Below are 21,503 nucleotides of genomic sequence, written 5' to 3'. Positions count from 1 at the left end.
TTCTCGGTTACACACGTCCTCGGTCACACTCGAAGATACATCTGTCACTTTATATTAGTCTGAGTCTTTTACACCAGTGCACTGACGCCTTTCATAGGAGGTGTGTGTGACATTACTCTGAGATGCTGTCATTTCGTGGCTTTGTTTGTGCGGCAGCATGTGCTCCCTAGTGCTTCAGGGTTCGAGCAGACTTTAACGACCCAGCAAAGACAGCGGGCAGTTCAAGGTCCTCTCCCCTCTCTCGTATACGTATGTTCGTTTACATGTGTATTAGTGTGTATTTTATTTGTCTTTACTCTTCTAAAAGTGTATGTGGAAAGTTGACCTTCAACAGCACACAGCACTGGGGTGTGAGGAACTTGAACCTCAGTAACCTTGGCCTTTAAAATGAGGAGGCAGGCTGTGCCTTGAGTCATCGTCTCGGGCTCCTTGACTGAATGTCAAGTGAGGAGCACGATGCAGCCAGGCCTGGAGCGTGTCTGGGGTAGTTGCTCTGTGACTCACAGCATGTGGAAGAAGAGCAAGCCCTCTGGAATCTGTAAGAATGCCAACCACAGTTCTTCTCCCAGGCACGCTACCGTGTCCTGGCCACCGGGGAGGGCCCGGCCCAGCCAACTCTTTTCCACCGATAACGGTCGTGCGTCATCGCCCATAACTTCCATTCCTCAGATAAAGCGTGGAGTGTGCCTACGTCTCTCCGCTGTGTTTTGATCCCAGACTCCCTTTGAAAAGCTTATCTGGGACCAGGTCGGTGCAAGGAGAGGGGCCAGAACATTTTGTCGTCCGCTGTCTGGGCTGCATCGGTGAGAAGGCTGCATTGTCAGGGCAGGTGACCGCCAAGGGCTCACCAAGACAAGGGAGTTCAAAGCTTGCACAAGTCATGGGTTGTTTATTAGTATTGGATCTGCGGTGGAAAGTAAATGCTGTCAAAGGAAAACTGCTAAATTTCTATCAAATTATCGCTACTGATGAAGAGTGTGGGAAGTAGCACAATGAAATGGCAACATCGGGGCTCCGGGGCGCAGAGGACTTCCCCCCAGTCACAGGTCTTCCGATTCCGGCGCGGCGGCATCCTCTGCAGCCTCGCTGGTGACCACTATGGGGATGTTCTCTGACATCCACCCCTTAGGAGTCCTGTTAAAGGACCGTCTGCCAGAAAGAGGGTTTGCGAAGGCCATGAACCTGGAATCCGTTAGAAGTAGTAGCTCGAAATCTGGAACCTTGAATTTAACCATTTTGGATGCTTTTTCAAAACCTCCAAATGGGGTGGCAACTCTGTGGGGAGTGAAAAGGAAACGAATACATTGGTTTTCAAGTTTATTTACTGGAAAACAGAAAACAGCCTAATGCATCATCACTTGACGGGCACCTTAGGCTCTATGTGACCTTTCGTTTTTGACCCTGAGACAAGCCTCTCCATTCAAGTCCCTTTGGCTGTACTCTTGGTTTGGGACAAAAGTAATCTAGCCCCTGTCCCCGGAGACCATCACAAACATGTCTTGCCTTTGGGGCTTTGCTCAGGGAAGCTGCCTCTTCCCTGCCTGCACTCCCCCTGCAGCCTGTAAATTCCCGCCACCCCCCCCCCCACCACCTCCCGCCCCTCTCCCAGCCTCCACCCCTTCCTGGCCAGATTCCTGCAGCATCCACTGTCTTCTGTCTCATTCAGGGCTCACGGAGGGGCTTAGATGGTCATTCATCTGAGCATTTAACCGAGCGCTGGATTATCATTCAGATGCTCCGTGATCCTTAAGCGTCAGCAGGCGGAGATGGTGATGAGAGCTGGCAGGTAGGGACTGGGCACCGGGCACCAGACCCTGACCGACATGCTTCCCAAACAGTACCGGGCCAGGAGGCGCCTTGGGCCCAGGTGACAGTGCAGACACTGATGGAGTCCAGGGTGTGTCCGGAGAGTGTGTATCCCTGACCAGTTCCCGAGAAACACCCGAGTTGTCTGTGTGGCCCACACATTGAGTACCGGGCGGTTTACAGGATCATCTCCCCAAATCCTCACAGCCTCGTGAGTTGGATCTGTTAACAACCCCATGCCATAGATGGAGGCACACATCTGCTAAATGTCTTGCTCAAAACCACTCACTCATTCAGTTGCAGAACCAGGACTTAAGCCTGCACACACCCCGGAGGCCCGCTTTCCCAGGACGCCTGTGGCACACCCTCGGGACGCCCTTCTCCACGAGTGGTGGGCCCTCTGGGGGCGCTTCTAGTGCCGCGTGTTTAGCTCTGACAGCCCACTCGGGCCCTGTCTGAAGGATGTCACACCTTGTTGCCGTCACATTCCTGAAGCCACTAGCTGATTCAATGTCCCACCCCTGCTCATCTGATGTAATGAACTTCAGAGTCTTTATGGCTTAAATCTGATTCCGTAGACAAGTAAAAACCTGGACTTCCTTTTTAGATTTAGGCTGCATCTGGTCAATTCATTTCATGCTTACGAATTCCAGAAATGAATTTTACCAATCCATGGGGTTTTTTGTTTTTGTTTTTTTTGCACTAAATCAAAAAAGAAACGCTCCTTAGCCACTGAAGTCCAGTGTTTGGGTTTGGTGATGAGGGTATTACTTTTTCCCTTTTCATCCAGTTCTGTGTTGTTTTCCCTCCCCGTTTGCGGGTCATTTTCTTCTCTTGTAAATGAAAACATTCCCTTCCTTCCCCCAGCGTCTCCTGCCTCCTGCCTCCGACCCAGTGAGGACTCGCTCTTTGAAAAGCAGGGCGTTCTTTTCTTTGGCACCGTGGAAGCTACATCCTGTTTGTTTGAATTTTTACTGCCCTCAGCACACAAAGTAAAGAAAGTCCATTACCAGAGATGTTAAACGTTCAAAGTAGGACCACTTGTAGGGTTTTGAAGAGCTCTGAAAATAATTCCAAGTTTTACTCAGAGATACTGAAGCACAAATTTCCACTGAAGGATTTAGAACAGTCTACCAAAAAAATAACTGAGCATCCTTGTGGCTCCTACAGAAATTCTTCGACCGTGGATCTGACTAAACACGATTTCACACGGGGTCGTCTGTGGAGTGGGCTGGAAGCCTGTGTCACTGAGGCGCCCAGTCAACAGATGCTTTTTGCTTACTTAGATTGATCAGAAATGGGTTTGCCTATATATTAATTAATACTGCTGGACTTAACAATACTCCCCTAGTAGTTATTGATTATTCAGTAAGGCACAGAATGTTATAAATGATTGTAGGATTTAAAATAAGTTACTCAACTAAATACCTAAAATATGTAATATATTTATAGGTGCTCATGGACTTCATTTTACCGATGAGGAAATCGATATGAGGAGGGTTACGCGACAGGGTCACGCGGCTTTTCGAAACTGGAAGCCGGGCCCCCAGTTCACTCCTCCTCCCGTGTTGCATGGGTTTCGTACAGTATTATTGAAATATAGTGTGATATTGAAATAGTGCCTTGCAAATGGGTACAAGACTACATAGCTGTATTAACCGTGGGCTATTTTAACAGTCTGATTAGACTGGGGAGCCATTTCTCACCTGCTCATTATCCCTGCTAAATGCTAGTGGACTTCCCCTCACCTGGTATGCCTCATTAACAATATCTAGTAACTATGTGTAATAATTCGTGGCTGCCAATAATAATATTTTACTCTTTGCAAAGGATTTGGGGAATATTTGGAAACTCTTTCTTTCTGTTGCTTTCATTTGTTTTTGCAAAGATAAAAAATGTATTAGGATAAAGTCCTAATATAATGATGTTGAATTATTTAAGAAAGACAAGAAAAATTGTACTCCTTATTATACTTTATTTTTTAAGTGAATAATAGTTGGGTAAAGAACTAAATTTCTGCTGAAATTATTTTTTCATAGCCTGGAGTAGGTTGATAAAATAAAATCCCATTAAATAACCTATAGCAAGAAAGATGTTAACCCACTTTGTCCCTAGAAATTATTTTAAACTTTTTAAATGACTGGAATGTGTTCTGGACTAATTCAGAGAATGAATTTTCATCACATCTAATTTAGAAAGACCCAGATAACCATTAAAATTATGTTGCCTTTGTAATTTTTTAAGTAAAAGCTTATTGAAGTATAAGATACATTTTTAAAAGTGTATGAATCACAAGGGAAAAGTTGATGAACATTATTTACATTCTAATTATTTGTTGCTGGTATAGAAACATACCGTTAATTTTCATTTTGACCTTGTACTTGATGATGGTGCTGACCCTACTCACTGAACTTCTTGAGGACATCACGTTGTTTGTGAATAAGGGCGGCTGTATTTTTCCGTTTCTGTACATATACCCATGTTTGTTGAACAACTTACTTGTGTGAAGACATGCAGGCATGTTTTCCTTTTCACTTTCTCCAGACAGAATGTTCTCACTGGTCAGGACGCACAGGCTGCTGGTCGTCCAGTTCCGGACTCGGGAGGCGCCCCATGAATGTCAGCGTTCCGCGTGGCTGACCGAGCCGCACGGTGCTCCTTCAGTCCGAGGTTGACATCTTCCGTCAATTTTGTAAAGTTCTTGGCCACCGATTTCTGAGATATTGCTTCTGCCTCACTCTTGCTTAGCCCCCTCCCCGAGACACAAATCACACCCACACACTGGCCTTTTCATTGCCGTTAAAAGTGTGTCTTCCATCCCCCACCCGTGAACCATTTTTCCTCTGTGCTGCAGTTTGAACGGCGCCTGCTCTTCATCTGTGCCTAGTCTGCCATGAACTCTACTTATTTAATTTTAAAAACATTCCTACTGTAAACTGTAACACAAGCACCCAAGCATGTACCACAGCTTATTCCAAAGCCGACAATCTGATTGCCCCCCTCGGGCTGGGCCCCCCACCCCCATCCCCACCCCCGCGGCACCTGCCTCATCATCACCCACTCCTGCCACGGCAGGGGTCCACATCTGGGGGTCATGATAATATCCACCTATAAGGTATTTAAAAACCTTCTATCTGTGTCAATAACCCAAGTGTGCACTCCAGACACAATGGCGCGGTTTTGCCCATCTCTCAAAGCGACGTCTTTCGAATCTCTGCTGCGCCGCAGACGTGCCTTTCTGCCTCCCTCACGTTTTATTTATTGAAGACACTGGGTCTGTGTTTCCTGTGGTCCCCCCAGACTGGCCGGGGCTGATTACACCCCCTCGGTATATTTTAGCATTTCGCTGTTCTTTGGGTTTTTAGTAAATTTTATATGGGTCCGGGGGCTTCATACTTTGACTTCCTAATTTCAGTTGCTGTATTTATGTCTGTAGAATTTCCATCCGACTCTTTTCAAAGCACATTCCCAATCTGCTGGAATTCTCCATCTTGTCGTGTCTTCTCTCAAACATCCTTCTCGTAATTAATTTGAAGTCAGTGCCTCATATTCCAGTAGTTGGGTCTTTTGCATGCTGATTTCTTTTCTCTTCATTTTTAGTTGTTTGCCTCTGTCTCATAGCATGCCCGGAGATTTTAAACATGGGAGCGAGGACTCCGGCCTCTGAGCGCGTCACCTTTCCTGCAGAGAGGGCTACTTTTGCCCAACAGCAAGCAGCTTGACTTAGAGAAGGGACCTGACCTGACCTACAGCTGTGCTGATGGGCACAGGCATTTATTTTCACGATCACTGATTGATCACTTGTTTGCCTTGATTCCAGTGACAGAGCCTTAGCTCTTCCAACTAAAAGCTGGGGCTGTTTGGCCGCCTCCTCCTGGCAAACCCCAGGCTCTGGAGGTTCCCATCAGAGGGTTCAGCGCTCTGTACTGTGATTCCACAACCGGGGCGGTGCCTGCCAGCCCTGTCGCTGGGGATGACTGAATTACCTGTTAAAGCTCCTGTAATCGGGCAGTTCTGCCTTCCCTTCCGGCATGAACAGTTTAGGGTGCAGAGCCTCCAACAGCTCCGGGTCGCTGCCGATGGCCTGCTCCCAGGGTGACTGGTAGTACTTGGGGACAGCTGTGGTGTTGAATCTCTCAGGAGGAATTTCCTTCAGTGGCCCAGAATATCCTTCGGAAAAACATGGCCAGGATGAGTAAACACAGAGCAACCGGGAGCCGCGGAACTCCACCTGGCATTCCACCCTGTTTAATTTTCATGAAGAATACATCCTTTTTATGACTTCTCCGGAATGAGAAGTCTGAAAGTGTTAGACATGTTTAAGCCCCTTTAAAGAAATTTTCAGAAGAAACCTCTTATCTTAGTACATATTTGCTCAGTGCGACTATTCATTTAATTTTAAATAATTGGGCCCCTTACGTTAATCAGCACAAGCCTTTAGAGGTCACAACTAACGAATTGACTCGAAAATATACACTGAGTGTCTCTGGTGGGCTGGGCTCTCGGGGAACAGCAACAGAGACAAAGTCTCCGTTGCCGAACTCCTGGCACAACTGAGAACCGTCTTCACAGGCACGGGGGCGGCACAGGCCCAGCCCTCCAGGCCCCGCCCTGCGCTCACCCTCCTGCGACCACTCGACCCACTGTGTCCGCCCTGAGTCTCTCCGCCCGGAGCTGCGCCTCGCACCCAGACCTCCCCCGCTGGGACACCCTGCCCTCGGTTTCCCTGGGCTCACTCCGGGCTCAACAACAGTTTCTGTGTCCCTCGGTCAAGCCATGCCTGTCCTTTCTTTACCGTGAATATCCACTCTGGGCAGTTCTGGTGGCAGTAATTTCACTTCCTTCTGAGTTCTGCCAGTGTGTACCTCTGTCCCCTGTGCAAGGCGTGCCTCTCGGACACTGGTGTCACTCAAAGCCCTTTTTTCAGACTGTACATTCTGCCCAGAAAATTCTATTCCTGCTCCTGACTCCCAGGGCGACCTGCACATCGGTGGTTCCAGGTTCCGATTTCGGCCCCCAGGCCCTTGGACTCCAGCACCTGCCACGTGTGTCCAGGTGAACGTGCCTGCACCCCGGACCGCCTGTCTGGGTCTCTGACACACCTGCCGCTTCCCCTGGGGGGTCACCTCAGCCATGCCCGAGACAGGAGCAGTGCCCCAACTCCCCTGCACCCCTACATCAGCTCACCAAGCAGTGCACCAGCCAGCCCCCCAAGGGCTCTAGAACAGTGCTCTCAGACGTCATGTCTCTGCACTGCCGGGGTCCCCTTGGAAACCCTGTTAGGCATCCAAATGCCGAGGGCTTTTCCCTCCAGACACCGGGCCCCTCAGTCTCAGGCAGGCTTACGGATCCTACACAAGTGGTTTGCAAGGGAAGTCAGGGACACTACTCTGGGGACTCCCTCCGTCCTCTGTATGTCCCACACAACCCCCTGGGTCGGCCCTGCCCATCCCCCCCTTTCCCAGGAGACTTTAGACTCATTGCTTAGCTCTCCACCCCTCCCCTGCACCCCCCCCACACTGCTGCCCTAGTGACCCGGCCACTGGAAAACTGGATCCTGTCACTCACGTCCCGAGGACACAAACGTAGCCAACTCAGCAGGGTGCATGTCCCCCCACTTGTCCGCCTGCCTCCCGACAGTCCCCTCTCGCAGTTTCTGCCCCAGAACTGTGCATCCACCTGGAGCTCGTTGCCCCTTGGCACCCTGACTTGTTCCATGTGCTCTGGCTGGAGACGGCCGTGTCCATGTGGCCATGGCCGCCTCCCTGTGTCTCTTGCGTAGCTGGTCCAGGGCCAGGCATGCAGACGGCCGGCATTTGCAAATCTCACCTTTTCAAATGTTTCTTAAAATCCCACCAACCTGACACCATTGTTTCATTTCTATGTATTCCCCCCAGTTTGTCTTCACTCGGTACCTGACCTGGATTTAATTCTTCATCAGTCAGTACTGACGCACAGTCATTCGCTAACCTCAGTCTCATCTTGTAAAATGCAGGTTGTAATGAGCGTGTGGAGGAGTTTACAGGGGAAGTAAGGAAGATATACATATCGCTTCAGAAACTTGCCCATTTCATACAAATGGAATTTCAGTGTAATTCCAGATGACCTCATTTTCACCGTAACAGGTGATCGCCCACAGATGCAATGGGCCGTCTGGAAGGACAGAAGTCTGCTGTGCCTGTTCCACGTGGCTCCTTGTGGTCTAAATATTAACATCAACTTCATGTTTACCCACAAATACAGGGTGGGCAAAAATAGGTCTGCAGTGGCCCATAGGGAAAACATAGATATGAATAAAGAATAACACAGAAACAAACCCTGGTTTTGTGAGCTCCCCAGCATAAACCTCCCCTTGCCCACCCCAGACAGTGAGACAAACTGTGTCCCTTCGATGTCATTGACCGAAGGATCCAGTGGCTTGAGCCAGACGTCTAAAAAGGACTGTATTGCTCTGTTTGTCAGGGGATGTGTTACCTGGTGCGATGCTTTCCGGATTCGGGGGGCTCCTCGGATCCGGGCTGTTGGGAGGGGTGAATGGGGCTTGCTGCGAGCCACCGTCCGCGGGGCTGCCGTCCACCTTCCCGTTCTGCACGGCGAGGCTGTACTGTGTTTGATCAGAAGGGAACTCTGCTGAAAACTCAGAAGTGTCGGACATGCCACCAGAGACACCTATGTGCCCCCACTCACATAGTCAGGGTTCAAGCACAAGGTCGCTTCCTTGTTTCCTGGGTCATTTACACGGCCACTGGCTGAGCTGTTGGCTGAGAATCTCCCTGAAAATCGATCTAAGACCCAGTTTGTGATGACGGCCCACTTACTGTGTGCCAGGCGCTGTGTCGGGGCTTCGTGCCGACCATTTAATTTAGTATTCGCTGCAGGGTCCCCATAAGGCAGGTCAGTTCAGGTCTGAAGCTGTCGCTGACCTAATGCGGAGCTCGCTGGGTACTCGTTGGTTAAGCCACTGTCTCATTACCGTGTTATTTACAGTGGGGATTGAATTAGATTCCCTAATACACCTTGTTTTAAAATTGTATCTGATTGAACACCAGTCATGTGTCATAAAAAATGCACTTTAAATGGTATAAACTTACAGAAGGAAGGATTTGGGATTTCAAGAAAACAAAATGCCTGAAAGATATTTGTCTTTAAGTTTTAGGTGCACTTGTTTATTATTATAGCTGAGGATTTATTCTATAGCAATAACAAAGCAGTTTAAAAACAGTCTGTTTGCCTTTTAACAGAGAAAACAGACATTGTAACAGGTTGTGTCCTCACAAGTACAACTTAACTAAAGCATTCTTTTATTTATAAATGGGAAACACATTTCTTTTTTCCAAAAGCCAATCTACAATATATATAAAAAGTGCATAAAGTCAAATTAGTTTTTAAATTTACTAAAGAACATAGCAGATAGGCAGAAAATATTTTAACACTTTTTATTTCTATATTTACTCATATGGTGAAGCACAATTTTATATTTTAATATGTGACTTTGTAGAATGTGAGAATAAAAGAGTATTTTTGTCCTAAAACCCAAATACTCACCATAATTACAGGCTGTAAGTTAAGGGCCTCACCTGAGGAGTGCTGTAATTTGTGCCAAATATACGGTAAGATGTATTCTTTGGACATGATGAGAACATATTCAGAAACCCTGTATTTAGTTTGGCCTCATTTCAGAATTATTTTTTATAGTATACTTTCCCTTCTCCCAATATTATGTCAGATTTCCAGGGATTTCAGAAAGTCCCTGGTTACTAAACACAGGTCGTCTGAACTGTGAGATGTGGATGTTTTGCTGAATTACCATCCTGCCCTGGGTTGGGGGGGAGAATCGTGACTGTTCTGAGCCACACTTCTGCTCTATCCCCCACCACCAAGTAGAAGATTTCCCTCCGTTGCCTTTCCTGCCCTCTCGGGTGTGCAGTGGGCTCATCCACCAACCGGAGCTCCAGGGCGGACTTGCCCGGAGAGCCCGGGGCCTGGCCTCCCTTTAAGAATGAATGTTCGTTTCCTGTTTCCACTATTTCCGTCCCAGATGGTGGCCTGGCTAGAACCGGCCAGTTTCTGAGCAGCAGACTTCGCCCACAACTGCTCTTACGTTTTTGTTTGTTTGTTTTTAAAACGATATTTAATATTTGAGCAAGTGGCACAGGCCACTAGGAAGGGAGTTTGTCTGTTAATAGCATGTTTGTTTGTTAATAGCACGTTATTTAGGGGACATTTGGCGCCAAGCGTTCTGTCCTCCCTGGTGGTTCTGTGGTTGACAGGCAGCAGACCTCCCCCCACAGCGCGGAATCCGAGCCCAGGAGGCCCAGGGGGCTGCGGTGCCCAGGCCCCTGCAGAGCCTCAGACAGTGCTTGCTCCCGGATGGCTGCTTCGCGCCCCGCGCTCTGGCGGCGTGTCCATCCCCCACGCCCCACTGGCCGTGACATGACTACAGCCCGGGGGGCACCCCGCCCCCCACTGCCTCCCCTGCTCCCAGTGGAACACACGGGGCACTTCAAGTGCCGAGTGGGCCACTCAGAGTGTCCCCATTGAACTAAAAAGGGACTCAGACAGAATATTTCTCCCCTTTACCCACCGGAATGACACACACACACACACACACACACACCCCACCCCACCTCCACCCCCGAAAAACCAAACCACCTCCACCCGACAGGAGCACCCGTTGGGGAACCCGCGAGCGCGCGCACGCTCCCAAGGGCTGCCCGTGCCCCCATGCCACCAGGTGCACCTACATCCATCTGCGCTTTCGACTGGTACTGCACGTTCTCGAACGTGTACTTGTCGGACCGCCGCTGCCGCATCTTGAAGAGCCGGGCCCCGCGGTTGTGGAGATGGGACAGCTCCTCCAGCATGATGTCCCTGGGGACGCTGACCTTTTTGCCCAGGTCCATGCCATCCACGTCTGGAAAGTGACACACGCGCGCGTGAGAACATGAGGGAGCGTTTCCGCTGCTTCCCACACCCCGCGCCTGCCGCCTGCCCCCTGCCCCGCGGGGTGTGTGGCCTGAGACGGGGGTGTGGTCTGAACGGGGGTGTGGTCTGAACGGGGGTGTGGCCTGAGACAGGACTGCCCTGGGCCCCAGTCCAGGCTCCACTGCATCCTAACCACGTGATCCTAGATAGGCCACCTGCTTCGTCTAAGCCTCAGTGTGTGTGCTCATCTCTGAAATGGGGCTTGTAGAAGTCAGACCTAGCCTGTGGGGCTGAAGTGAGGGTTAAATACAATGCTGCGTTCAAGGCCCTTCGCATGGCACCCGGCGCACAGAGTGAGTGAAAGCAAGCTGCCATCAGTAGAGGTAGAATTCAGTCTTTTTCTGCACGGTGAGCTTTCCAACAGCCCCGCATGGAGTTCTTTAATGAACTCCCGGGGGTTCCCCACATTTTTAGGCACCAGTCCCAGCTGGCCCGTTCCTGGGAGGCCCACCCTTTCACCCATGCCACCCCCTTTTCCTGCCGCTGCCCAAGTACTAGGCATTCTGCATGCGGCGCCCAGTACCCAGGAGCCCTGCTCGCTGGAGGCGGGTGGTGGGTGCAGAAGAATCAGACCCTGCCGAATCCAGTGCAAGGGCTGCTTCTGTGGCTCCCTTCCCCAAAGCCTCTGCTCATGGCTGCTCATGGCTTCGCTGCGTCCCCACAGCACTGAAGAACAGCGACTCCGGTCGTTCACATATCCTACCGTTTGAACTTTATGTTTCGGTCTTTGTGTCTCCCACGCGTTAAGTATAGTGGGCTCACTCCAGAAGTCGGAAAGATACCAGGAACATCTCCAAACCCTCTGGACCTAAACGACGCCACTTCTAAATAATCAATGGGTCAACGAGGGAGCCATCGGGGAAAGAAAGAGTTCCGTGAGCTGAGCGAGAAGGGAAACAGTATCGACACGTAGGGGACACTGCTCACACGGTGTAGGAGGGGCATTTACAGCGCCGAATGCGAACGTTACAAAAAGAGGAGGAGTCTCAAACCAGTGATCTGAGCACTACCCCGGAAGTGTGGAAAAGATAAATCCAAGGCGGCAGCAGTAAAGAATGATGGGGATGGGAGCAGGGGTTGGAAACAGAAAAGCAACAGAGAAAAGCCCCTGAACGTGGAGTCGGGTCTGGAACAGATCGGGGGAACGGACAATCCTCTAGTTACGCTAACAAAGGAAAATGTAGGAGACACAGGTCACCCACATCCGGAACAAACCAAACTGTCACTAGAGATGGTACCTGGAGCGAGTGGACAATGAGACACCACTGCAAACAATTCTACACATAAGTCCACGCAAATTGGAAAACTTGGGAAACTTGGCCGATTTCTTGAAAAGCACAGAGTACCACCCGTCGCCCAGTCTGGAGTAGTTAATCTAATCATCTCTGTGTCTACAAGGCCAGTGGGTTCATACATTGAAAATGTTTCAGGAAAGTACGTAACCTTTGGGGCTAGATGGACTCACTGGAGAATCTGCCACTCGAGGAAGAACTCGTGCCAGTGCCGCAGAGCCTCGGCCTGAGGGGGGAGAAGAGGGAAGAGGCCCCAATTCATTGTGAAGCCAGTGCGACCCTGACCCTAAACTGAACAAGGTCAACAGACCAAAGGCCACCAAACAACATCCCCCAGGCATAGAGAAGCGTCACACCAGCAAACGGATTAAAAAATAGTTCTGCACCAGGAGCAAGTGGGCCCCCCCAGGGTGGGATACTGGTGCCACATTCCGAAACTAATCGGCACCGCCCACCAGCCATCTCACAGGCTAAAGAAGAAAGGTCACGTGCCCGCACCCTCGGGACCCAGGGTTGGACACGGTGTTGTTCTGGTGAACACGGAGGGCACAGTCCACTGAAGAGTGAACGGATCCATTGGACTTTATCAACATCGACGACTTTCATTCTGAGAAAGATTCTGCCAAGGGGATGAAAGACACGCTACAAAATGGGAAGGAATGTTTACAAAACACAGGCTGGACAAGAGGCTAGAACGTGCGAGGAACTCGAAAAGCTCATGGGTCGGAAAGCAAATGGAAAGCCAACGGTCCCACAGAGCGCAGGCAGGAGGCAGGAAGAGCTTTTTCACCGAGAAAGGTGTGGGATGACCAGGAACGAAGGAGAAGGGAGTCGGATCCTTATTCAAATTAGAATTGAAACGGCCACGAGCTGTCACTCTGCACATGGCAGAGTGGCCAAGCGGGGACACAGGGACGGGCCCTATGCCTGTCGAGCGTGTGGGGAAAGTGGTCACCCCTGCAATGCTGTTGGGACGGAAAAGGGGGGCAGCCGCTTTGGGGAACCATTCAGGAGGTTCTGTGTGAAACTGAACGTGGAACTACCAGCACCCTGGGCGTTTACCCCAGCGACATCAAACGTACGTTCACACGAAAACCTACCCGCAAATGCTCTCGGCAGCTTTAATCTTAATAGTAATAAAAAACAGAATAATGAAATATCTGGTGGAAACTATGTAAGGTCCTCAAACAGCACATCTCTTCCCGGGTCTGCACGCAGTGTCCCCTCCATGGCGGCTTGAAACTGGCCTTGGTGAGAGTAATTTGCACCCCAGAAATGAGCAAACTCTGCAAGCCAAGGCACGCCGCACCCCCAAGAACCAGTAGTTAAATATTTACCAGCATACTGCTAGACATGGGTATATGCTAAGTCAACACATCTTGCACAAACAACAAAAGACATAGACTCAATTCTCCAATATCCCCTCCTCCCCTTCCAACGGTAACTGTGATGTGGCCAGAGCGGGAGTCAGACCACCTGCGAGGGGAGACTCTAGCGATGGGCACTCTTGTCCTTTAAAATTTCTGAGTGAAGGAGGCTGTCAGCTGGACCCTGGAGTCCAAGGTCAGCTGTTCTGAGCCCTTTGCTGGAACTGCTGTGCAGGGTCTTAGCCATGTGCCTGGATCGGATGCCTGATAAGTGATATAACTTATTCAGGATACGCGTCCATGACCTCATGCGTTCGAGGGCTGCCTTGGTGGCATTAGCTCATCTTTTGAAAATAATATTCCTGGGCATAGTTTCCTACTGATGTCATGGATCCTGATGCAGAACTTCCCACATGTTCTTTAATCATTTCATAGAACTTCATCTATTATATTTTGCCACTCTTTCAAGGAAACCAGTGATTAACTTTGAGTAAGTATTTAATTATAAAAGGATGTCAACATAAAGCTTTAGGGTCTCAACCATAATCAAAATAATTTCCATAAAAAACACACAGTTTTTAACCTACTAGAAACATGAAATAATTCTTACCAATATTCTTCCTCTTTAGTGTCCTCAAATGTACGCCGTTTTTATAGTTGAATTGGGATTTAAAATCTCACACTAAAAAGTTCACCTATTTCAATCCTTGGGGACACGCCCTTCCACTTGTCACACTGTGGAGCCGCGCTGCGGTGCGGACTACGAGCCCGGTGAAAAGCCTGCTTTCCCGGGAGGAGGGCAGCGGCCCCCGACGGACACTGGGACCAGCCGCCTCTCCGGCCCTAACTGCAGTGTGGCTCCCGGGGGGGTGGGGGCCCACAGCTTAAACCCCTCAGCGGAAACTTTCTGTGTTTTCACGCTGCTTTCGGAGATGAACAGTCTGAGACCGAGCCTGCAAAGATTTCCCTGCGCCCAAGCGGTTCTGTGTTTTTGGTCGGAAATTCTGACCCTGCCAACGTCACAGGTTGAGGCAGATCAGCAGACTCACTTCACGCTTTGTAAAGATACCCATGTACAGATCCCTGTAGGGAGACAAGACGGCTTTCAAGACGGTTTCCCACGATGCCCTGGCAGCTCCAGTTCCAGCGGAATGGGCAGACCCCTGGAGGGGAGCCCCTGAAACCGGCTGGCTGCGGGGGTCCGTGGGTTCACTCGGCAGCCTGACTGAGGCCTGGAGGTTTTCTCGTTGCCTACCGACCATCGGGTCTCTGTGGGCTGGACGCCTACCCGTGAAATGTACGCTGTTGCAAGACACAATGCCCTCTGTAAATGCCAACAGTATAGGCTGTGATTGCGAGTAATGTCTGAAAAGACTGCAATTGATGAAATGTGTACTAACAATTTCCCCCATATTAAAAAGTTGATACAGATAACTAATAATTCATCATTATTATATTTAATCATTAAACCATTATCATTTGATGACTGTGTGAATCTGCAGACATTTAAGATATGAGGTCCCTGTGCACTGAGTCACATGAACAGGATGGCCCAGCACTGTTACTTGGGTGCACACCCGGAGCACCTGGGCGTGAGGAAGACCACGCCAGGAGGGTGGAGTGGGCGGCCAGCTCCGAACACCTCCGCTTCAGCTTGGACGTAAACTGGACCTTGGCCTGGTCCCCCGAGCTGCTTTCCGGGGGGGGGGGCTTCTGAGAGGGTCAGAGTCTGCAGCCTGCTCAGAACTTCTGTGGGCTCACTCCCTGTCCCTGCACTCCACTTTTCAAGGTGAAACGTCTCTGCTGTAGGGTTAGGAGAAGTTTTAAACCAGAAACCACCTGACAAACTTGTACACTAAACCATTAGGTTATCTTTCCAGCCCCAGATTTTGCTCTGTGGCACTTACGGCCTTCCTGGTGCCCTTATTTCGACATTCGTGACTTGATTAATTCGGATGTGTTTGTTACCCAGGACAAGTAAAAGGTCCTCCCGTAATCTTCCCCCTGAAATTCAACCTTTCATACCCCGTCCTTCTCAAAGGGCTCGTGCAGCTTCTGTCAGTGCCTCTGCTGCCCGTGTCACTGGGGGAGAAACTCAATACACTGACGGCGGACGCGGGCCCAGAGCCCGAGAAAGGGGCCGCGTGGAGGCTGAGAGTGAGCCACGCGGCACCACCAGCCCAGCCCGCCTGCTGCTCGACCTGCGCCCCGCGCTGAAGCGAGGCCCGGCCACCTGAGAGCGCCCAGCGAGCCTCCTGCTGCAGCGCAGAAACAGCCTGTTTGGTCCTCCTCTGCACGAGGGGAAGAGCCGGTCACCGGTCACAAGGGGAAAAAACGAAAACATACCAAAAAAGAAAGCGAGCCCCGTGGGGCCCAGGTGAGGACACGGAGGGTGACGGAGCAGCCTCTGAGGTCTGGGGCCTCCCTGCTTCCGAGACTCTCCTTCCTCCTGCACCGCCAAGCATGACGGTGCCTGCGTCTGGGGGCCTCAAGCTGCCACTTCTCCCAGGCGCTGTGTCCCCAGGCCCGGCCCGCTGCTGCTGGACCAGCGCCAGGAGGTCCCGCACTTCTCAGTTCATGCCCCTGTCAACATCCTCTCTGCCATCGTCCCTCTGTCCTTCCCCCTTCTCCCTCACCAGTCAAGTCTCAGTGGACCGAGTGCGGTAGAGGAGGCTGCTTAGCAGGCAGAAAGCTCCAGATTCAGGAAGAGAGCCACCTGCCCCAGCCCTGCAGGGGGCTCCCACACTGACGAGGGCGGTTCTGCTCGTCTTACGATGTCGCGCTGAGATGGTGTCGACACGGCCCTGACACCTCCGTGCAAAACGCAGAGATTTGGTGTCATCATAGTGACACAGGATGGTGACCCCCATCAGCTCTGCTGCTCCTAACACTGACAATGACCACAACGTACTAACAAGGACGGCCCTGCAGAAGCAGGCGACCCTAGGGTCACAGACGCCTCTGAGTAGTTACAGGTCGGGGGTGCGGTGTGTGAGCCTCTGGGACACGAGTTGACTCGAACACAGTGGGTCCGGAGTGAGTAGCAGTTGGGGTGTAGTGAGTAGAGGCTGGGAGTACACGTTTTTACTACTTATGTCTAGTTTTATGTGTCTTAGTCTACACGGGTAGGATTTCCAGCGGCTCCCCGAGGCCATTTCTCCTGCAGATGGATGAGCGCTCTGACATGAAACCGGGAGGAACAACCGGGGAGTGAGACAGACCGTGCCGCCCAGGGTTCAGCTTGGGGAAATAAAGCCTCAAACCTCCGACTGAAAACACCTCTGGGGGTTGCAGCAGCGGGAGACACTCCCAGCCTCACAGAAAAGTTCACTGGGGTGTCCTAGAACGTACACAAGCCCACCCACAGGGGCACCAGCACCAGAAGGGCCCAATTTGCTTGTGGGCAGTGGGGGAAGGGACTAAAGCCGGCAGAGAGCCAAGCAAGAGACACTGTTCCGTCTCGGACCCCTCCCCCACACACAGCATCACAACACAGTCACATGGGTTACCCCGCCCTGGTGAACACCTAAGGCTCTGCCCCTTATACGTAACAGGTGTGCCAAGAAACAAACAAACAAAAAATGGCCCAAGTGAAAGAACAGATCAAAGCTCCAGAAAAAATACAACTAAGTGAAGAAGAGTTAGCCAACCTATCAGATGCACAGTTCAAAACACTGGTAATCAGGATGCTCACAGAAATGGCTGACTACGGTTGCAAAATAGAGAAAAAAGTGAAGGCTATGAAAAGTGAAATAAAGGAAAATGTACAGGGAACCAACAGTGATAGGAAGGAAACCGGGACTCAAATCAACAATTTGGAGCAGAAGGAAGAAATAAACGTTTAACCAGAACAGAGTGAAGAAACAAATATTGAAAAAAATGAGGAGAGGCTTAGGAACCTCCAGGACAACTTAAAACATTCCAACATCCAAACCATAAGTCTACCAGAAGGAGAAGAGGAAGATCAAGAAATTGAAAACTTATTTGAAAACATAATGAAGTACTTCTCTAATCTGGGAAAGTAAACAGTCTTCTAGGAAGTACAGGAAGCTCAGAGATTCCCAAAGAAGCTGGACCCAAGGAAGCACACACCGAGGCACATCACAATTACACTACCCAAGATTAAAGAGAAGGAGAGAATCTTAAAAGCATCAAGAGAAAAGGAGACAGTCACCTACAAAGGAGTTCCCATCAGACTGTCAGCTGATTTCTCAAAAGAAACCTTGCAGGCAAGAAGGGGCTGGAAAGAAATATTTGAAGTCCTTGAAGGCAAGGACCTCCATCTAAGATGACTCTATCCAGCAAAGCTATCATTTAGAATGGAAGGGCAGATAAAGTGCTTCCCAGATAAGGTCAAGCTGGAGAAGTTCATCATCATCCAGCCATTATTATATGAAATGTTAAAGGGACTTATCTAAGAAAAAGAAGAAGGGACTTATCTAAGATAAAAAATGTGTATAATAAAATGACAACAAATTCACAACTATCAATAATCAAACCTGAAAAAACCAGAACCAAAAACAAACTAAGAAACAACTAGAATAAGAAAAGAATCAGAGGAATGGAGATCACATGGAGGGTGACAGTGGGGAGGGGGAGGTGAGTAGAATGGGGGCAAAGGTACAGGCAATAAGTAGCATACACGGTAGGTAGAAAATAGACAGGGTGAGGTTAAGAATAGTACAGGAAATGGAGAAGCCAAAGAACTCATATGTATGACCCATGGACATGCACTGACAGGGGGCTGGGGGGTGAGGAGGATGTGGGTGGGAGGGGGTGTGCAGGGTGGAGGGGAATAAAGTGGGGGGGGATGGGACAACTGTAATAGCATAATCAATAAAATATATTTTAAAAATTCCCGATGCACAAGGGAAGGAGAGGCCTGAAAACGTTCCTCTCTGTTCATTTTTGCGATGGTCAGACCGCTAAAACAGCTGCACACTCATCTTCAGTCACCCAGGTGCCACCCTGTGCATGCGTGAAGGGTTGGACGGCTGTCCCAGGAAGGTCTCTGCCACCAGGTCTCTTTTCCACATCCTTAGAACCAGGGTACTGCCCGAAGCTCCAGGTCCCCAAACACTGGGTCCAGAGCAGACAGTCCCCAGGAGGTGCCAGCGGGCACGGGAGAGGGACTGAGTTATGCCACTTTATGACACACTGCAACGGGGTTACGGGAGGTGAGCTGGACAGCGTCTGCGATGATCCCTGTGTTATCTGGGGCCCTGTCACTCCAGACAAAGGCAGGGCATGTGACTCCACTCCCAGGGCCTGGACTCCCCCAGGGACAGGGGGCGGGGGCCTCTGGGGACTTCGAGTGGCTGGGACCCACTGGGGCTGAGACTCTAGGGTTGAAGGGCTCCCCCCCTTGACATATGACTGTCCTTTTGTATTTCACAAACACACAAGTGAGTCTGTATAGAAAAAGAAAAAGGCATTCTCGCCCTATATATAGCTCTGTGTCTGGACTAACACTAAGACCCAACATGTGATTTGAACTGGGAATTCATTAGATGGGTCGACTGATCTATGATTTTGATGCAATGAGAAAATAACAACTTATCTCAGGTCTAGTTTTAAGGTAAATAATTCAGCCTCAAACCCCAGTGATCATCTTATTTTTGCCATACTGACCAAGAAAACTGTAGAAATAATCTCAAGTAAACTGCCTGAAGCTGCAAATACCAAGAAACATATATACATTTTAAAGAAGCGTGCATTCTGAGACTCTGGATCCTGGGAAGTCAGTCCTGAATTCCGATCCAGAATGATTCCCACGTTAGGCCGAGCTGGGTGGACATCGTAGAACATGGGAGCGGGCTGGGGCCCAGGGCCCTGAGTCTGCCTCGCAGAAGACAGAACACGTGGCCACAGGCCCCTCCATGTAACAGCGCTGCCTGGTAACCACGGCACAGGTGACCATCGCTCCACCTCCTCCAGGGGAGGGGGCTGGCCGTGATGCGCTAGCTACCCTGTCCCCGCTGCCCCTCCAGGTCTCACGTTTCTAGGTCTCAATGACATTCAGGTGGAAGGTCACCTGCCTTGTCCATGGAGCAGGGACAGGGCACTCCGAGAGCTGCACGGGCATCTCTGGAGTGGCTCAAGTCCGCCCGTGAAAGGACATTCCACTCTCTGCCACTGGACATTGGTGCCACCCTCGGCCCATGAACACCACTGGACTTCCTTTACATCAACCAAAATGCATCTGTATATGGCATCGCTTTCTGGGTGTTTGGCTAGAACTTAAAGGAAAAGGAGAGTGGACAATGTTTATGTTGGGATTTTTTTTGAATCATAGGCTTTGAGACTACAAAAACTTTATACTGTCCTAGAAATTATAAATAAAAGCAGATTCCCACACAATACATATCTTGGTCAATTAATTACTAAATTTGATGACCGGTTTCAGGGTTAAAGACGTTTACGATGAATATGAATTCCAACTTAACTGTGTTTGGTTAAAAAGAAGGACGATAGAACACATTTTGAGTGGTTCGTGTGCTAAGAGGGGACGCAGACCCAGATTTGTGCGTGGGATGAACAGGGAAGACGAGCGTGAGGTCCACCCGGAGGGAGAGAAGGCGGGGAGCAGAGAGCCGTCCGCCCGGCGCACATCAGCTGTCAGGCGGCTCCATTCCTGCAGAGCAGTTGCTCATCTGAAAATAGCTTCCAGATGAGAAAGGAGGGCTACAAAAGAATCCTCGGCCACGGGCCTCCCACCCCTGCAGCTCCGGCTGCCGTGACCGAAGACCGAGGGTTTAAAGGTCGTCGGCCAGGGATGCCCACGTGAGGGAGGGCGCACGTTAGCACGTTCGGGCCACACGGGGCGTTACTGGTACCGTGTCCGTGGGCCTCCTTGGCGATGGCGGACGCTTGCTGCTTCCTCTGCCTCACCATGGCGCTGTGTGACAACATGGCCCTCGGTCCGTCCCCTGTGAAAGGACACCAGGGTGAAGCAGCAGGAGGAACCCGACCTTTTGAAAGAGAGCATCTTTGTTCTTTACGGAGAATCAGTCATCGCTTTCCACGGAAAGACTGTGGCGTGTGTTCTGCCCTGAGACACAGCCTGTGCGTGGTGGATGGGCAGCGTCACCACGACCAGGGATCAGGTGTGTCTGTGTCCCATCGCACTGGCCTCGGGGCCCAAAGGGCTGGCCACCCCCACCCCCGCTCTCTTCTCCAGCTTATTTCTCTCTGCCATTGTGTGCCCCCCGGCCCCCCAGTGTTACCAGCATCCATCAGCACACCAACCCCTGCAAACTGTGACAATGGAGAAATGATACCGGATCACACCAGAACGCTTGGTGGTGACACTTTAAAATCGGCATCAACAGCTGTCCTTTGAAGCGAAGAATGCCCATTTATGAGTCACAGCTCTGAACACCCTAGGACAACTGAGTAATAAAACATCTTAGGGAACAAGACACCCACCTTGCTCTGAGCCCGTGCTCGCCGGCAGGACGAGCCCCGAGGTGAGGAGGCGAGGCGGGGGCCGCGGAGAACGGGTGGCTCGGCCGGTGGGTTTTATTCCCGAACCTCAGACGGCATGGTCCTCACTCTGCCTCCAGCTGGGGACTGAGCCTCTCTGCAGGGACCGCCGTCCCGCTGACATCAACCGACTATATATAGCACCAAATACTTCAGCGACTCATATCTTCCTGGCGAAAGAGAGGAACAGAGAAAGATTAGGCTCTCTCCATTGTGTCCCTGCTCGGTGGGACGGCCGAGGGGACGGCCGGCGGGGTTTTGTGGGCGCCGTCTCCCTTGGGAGAGGTGGCAGCGGAGAGGGATTTGAAGAACTTTTTAATATGTAGCTCTAATGCTGGATCTTAATTGGGACGGCAGGGCAGGTGACTGACAATGCAAATGGACCTGTGGACAATCAAGAAGAAAGCAAGCGATGCAGGTGGACCGGCACAGCCATCCCTGGGCTGGGCTGAGAAAATGGGTGACATTTGTTCGGTGAAGGGGGGAGCATTCTGAAGTGGACATTAGGTGCTGAGCCCTGGGCCTGTTGAGTAGAATCTGAGACGCCAGCGGGGGCCAGCTTTTGGAG

General features: G+C 50.7%; 1 protein-coding gene across 1 annotated transcript; it reads right to left on the bottom strand.

The window, feature by feature from the left end:
* Window positions 1-869: 869 nt before the first annotated feature.
* Window positions 870-21,043, bottom strand: MYOZ2 (myozenin 2). The gene is made up of 6 exons (XM_037129938.2): window positions 20,879-21,043; window positions 20,287-20,379; window positions 10,551-10,720; window positions 8,281-8,410; window positions 5,793-5,976; window positions 870-1,275 (listed from the first exon to the last, which is right to left on the bottom strand). The coding sequence occupies exons 2-6, from the start codon at window positions 20,360-20,362 to the stop codon at window positions 1,041-1,043; spliced, it is 795 nt and encodes a 264-aa protein (XP_036985833.2). The 5' UTR covers window positions 20,363-20,379; window positions 20,879-21,043; the 3' UTR covers window positions 870-1,040.
* Between the last annotated feature and the right edge of the window lie 460 nt (window positions 21,044-21,503).

The sequence above is a fragment of the Artibeus jamaicensis genome, unplaced genomic scaffold, assembly GCF_021234435.1.
Source record: "Artibeus jamaicensis isolate MK-2021 breed Jamaican fruit bat unplaced genomic scaffold, CSHL_Jam_final scaffold_537, whole genome shotgun sequence".
Taxonomy (NCBI): Eukaryota; Metazoa; Chordata; class Mammalia; order Chiroptera; family Phyllostomidae; genus Artibeus; species Artibeus jamaicensis.
This window is presented reverse-complemented; position numbering and strand designations above follow the sequence as displayed.

Coding starts and splice junctions, on each gene's coding strand:
- MYOZ2 (XM_037129938.2), bottom strand. CDS start 20,362: ATGTTGTCACACAGCGCCATGGTGAGGCAGAGGAAGCAGCAAGCGTCC. Junction 10,721..20,286: donor CAAGGAGGCCCACGGACACG/GTACCAGTAACG, acceptor GTCACTTTCCAG/ACGTGGATGGCATGGACCTG. Junction 1,276..5,792: donor GATTACAGGAGCTTTAACAG/GTAATTCAGTCA, acceptor CACTCCCCACAG/AGTTGCCACCCCATTTGGAG.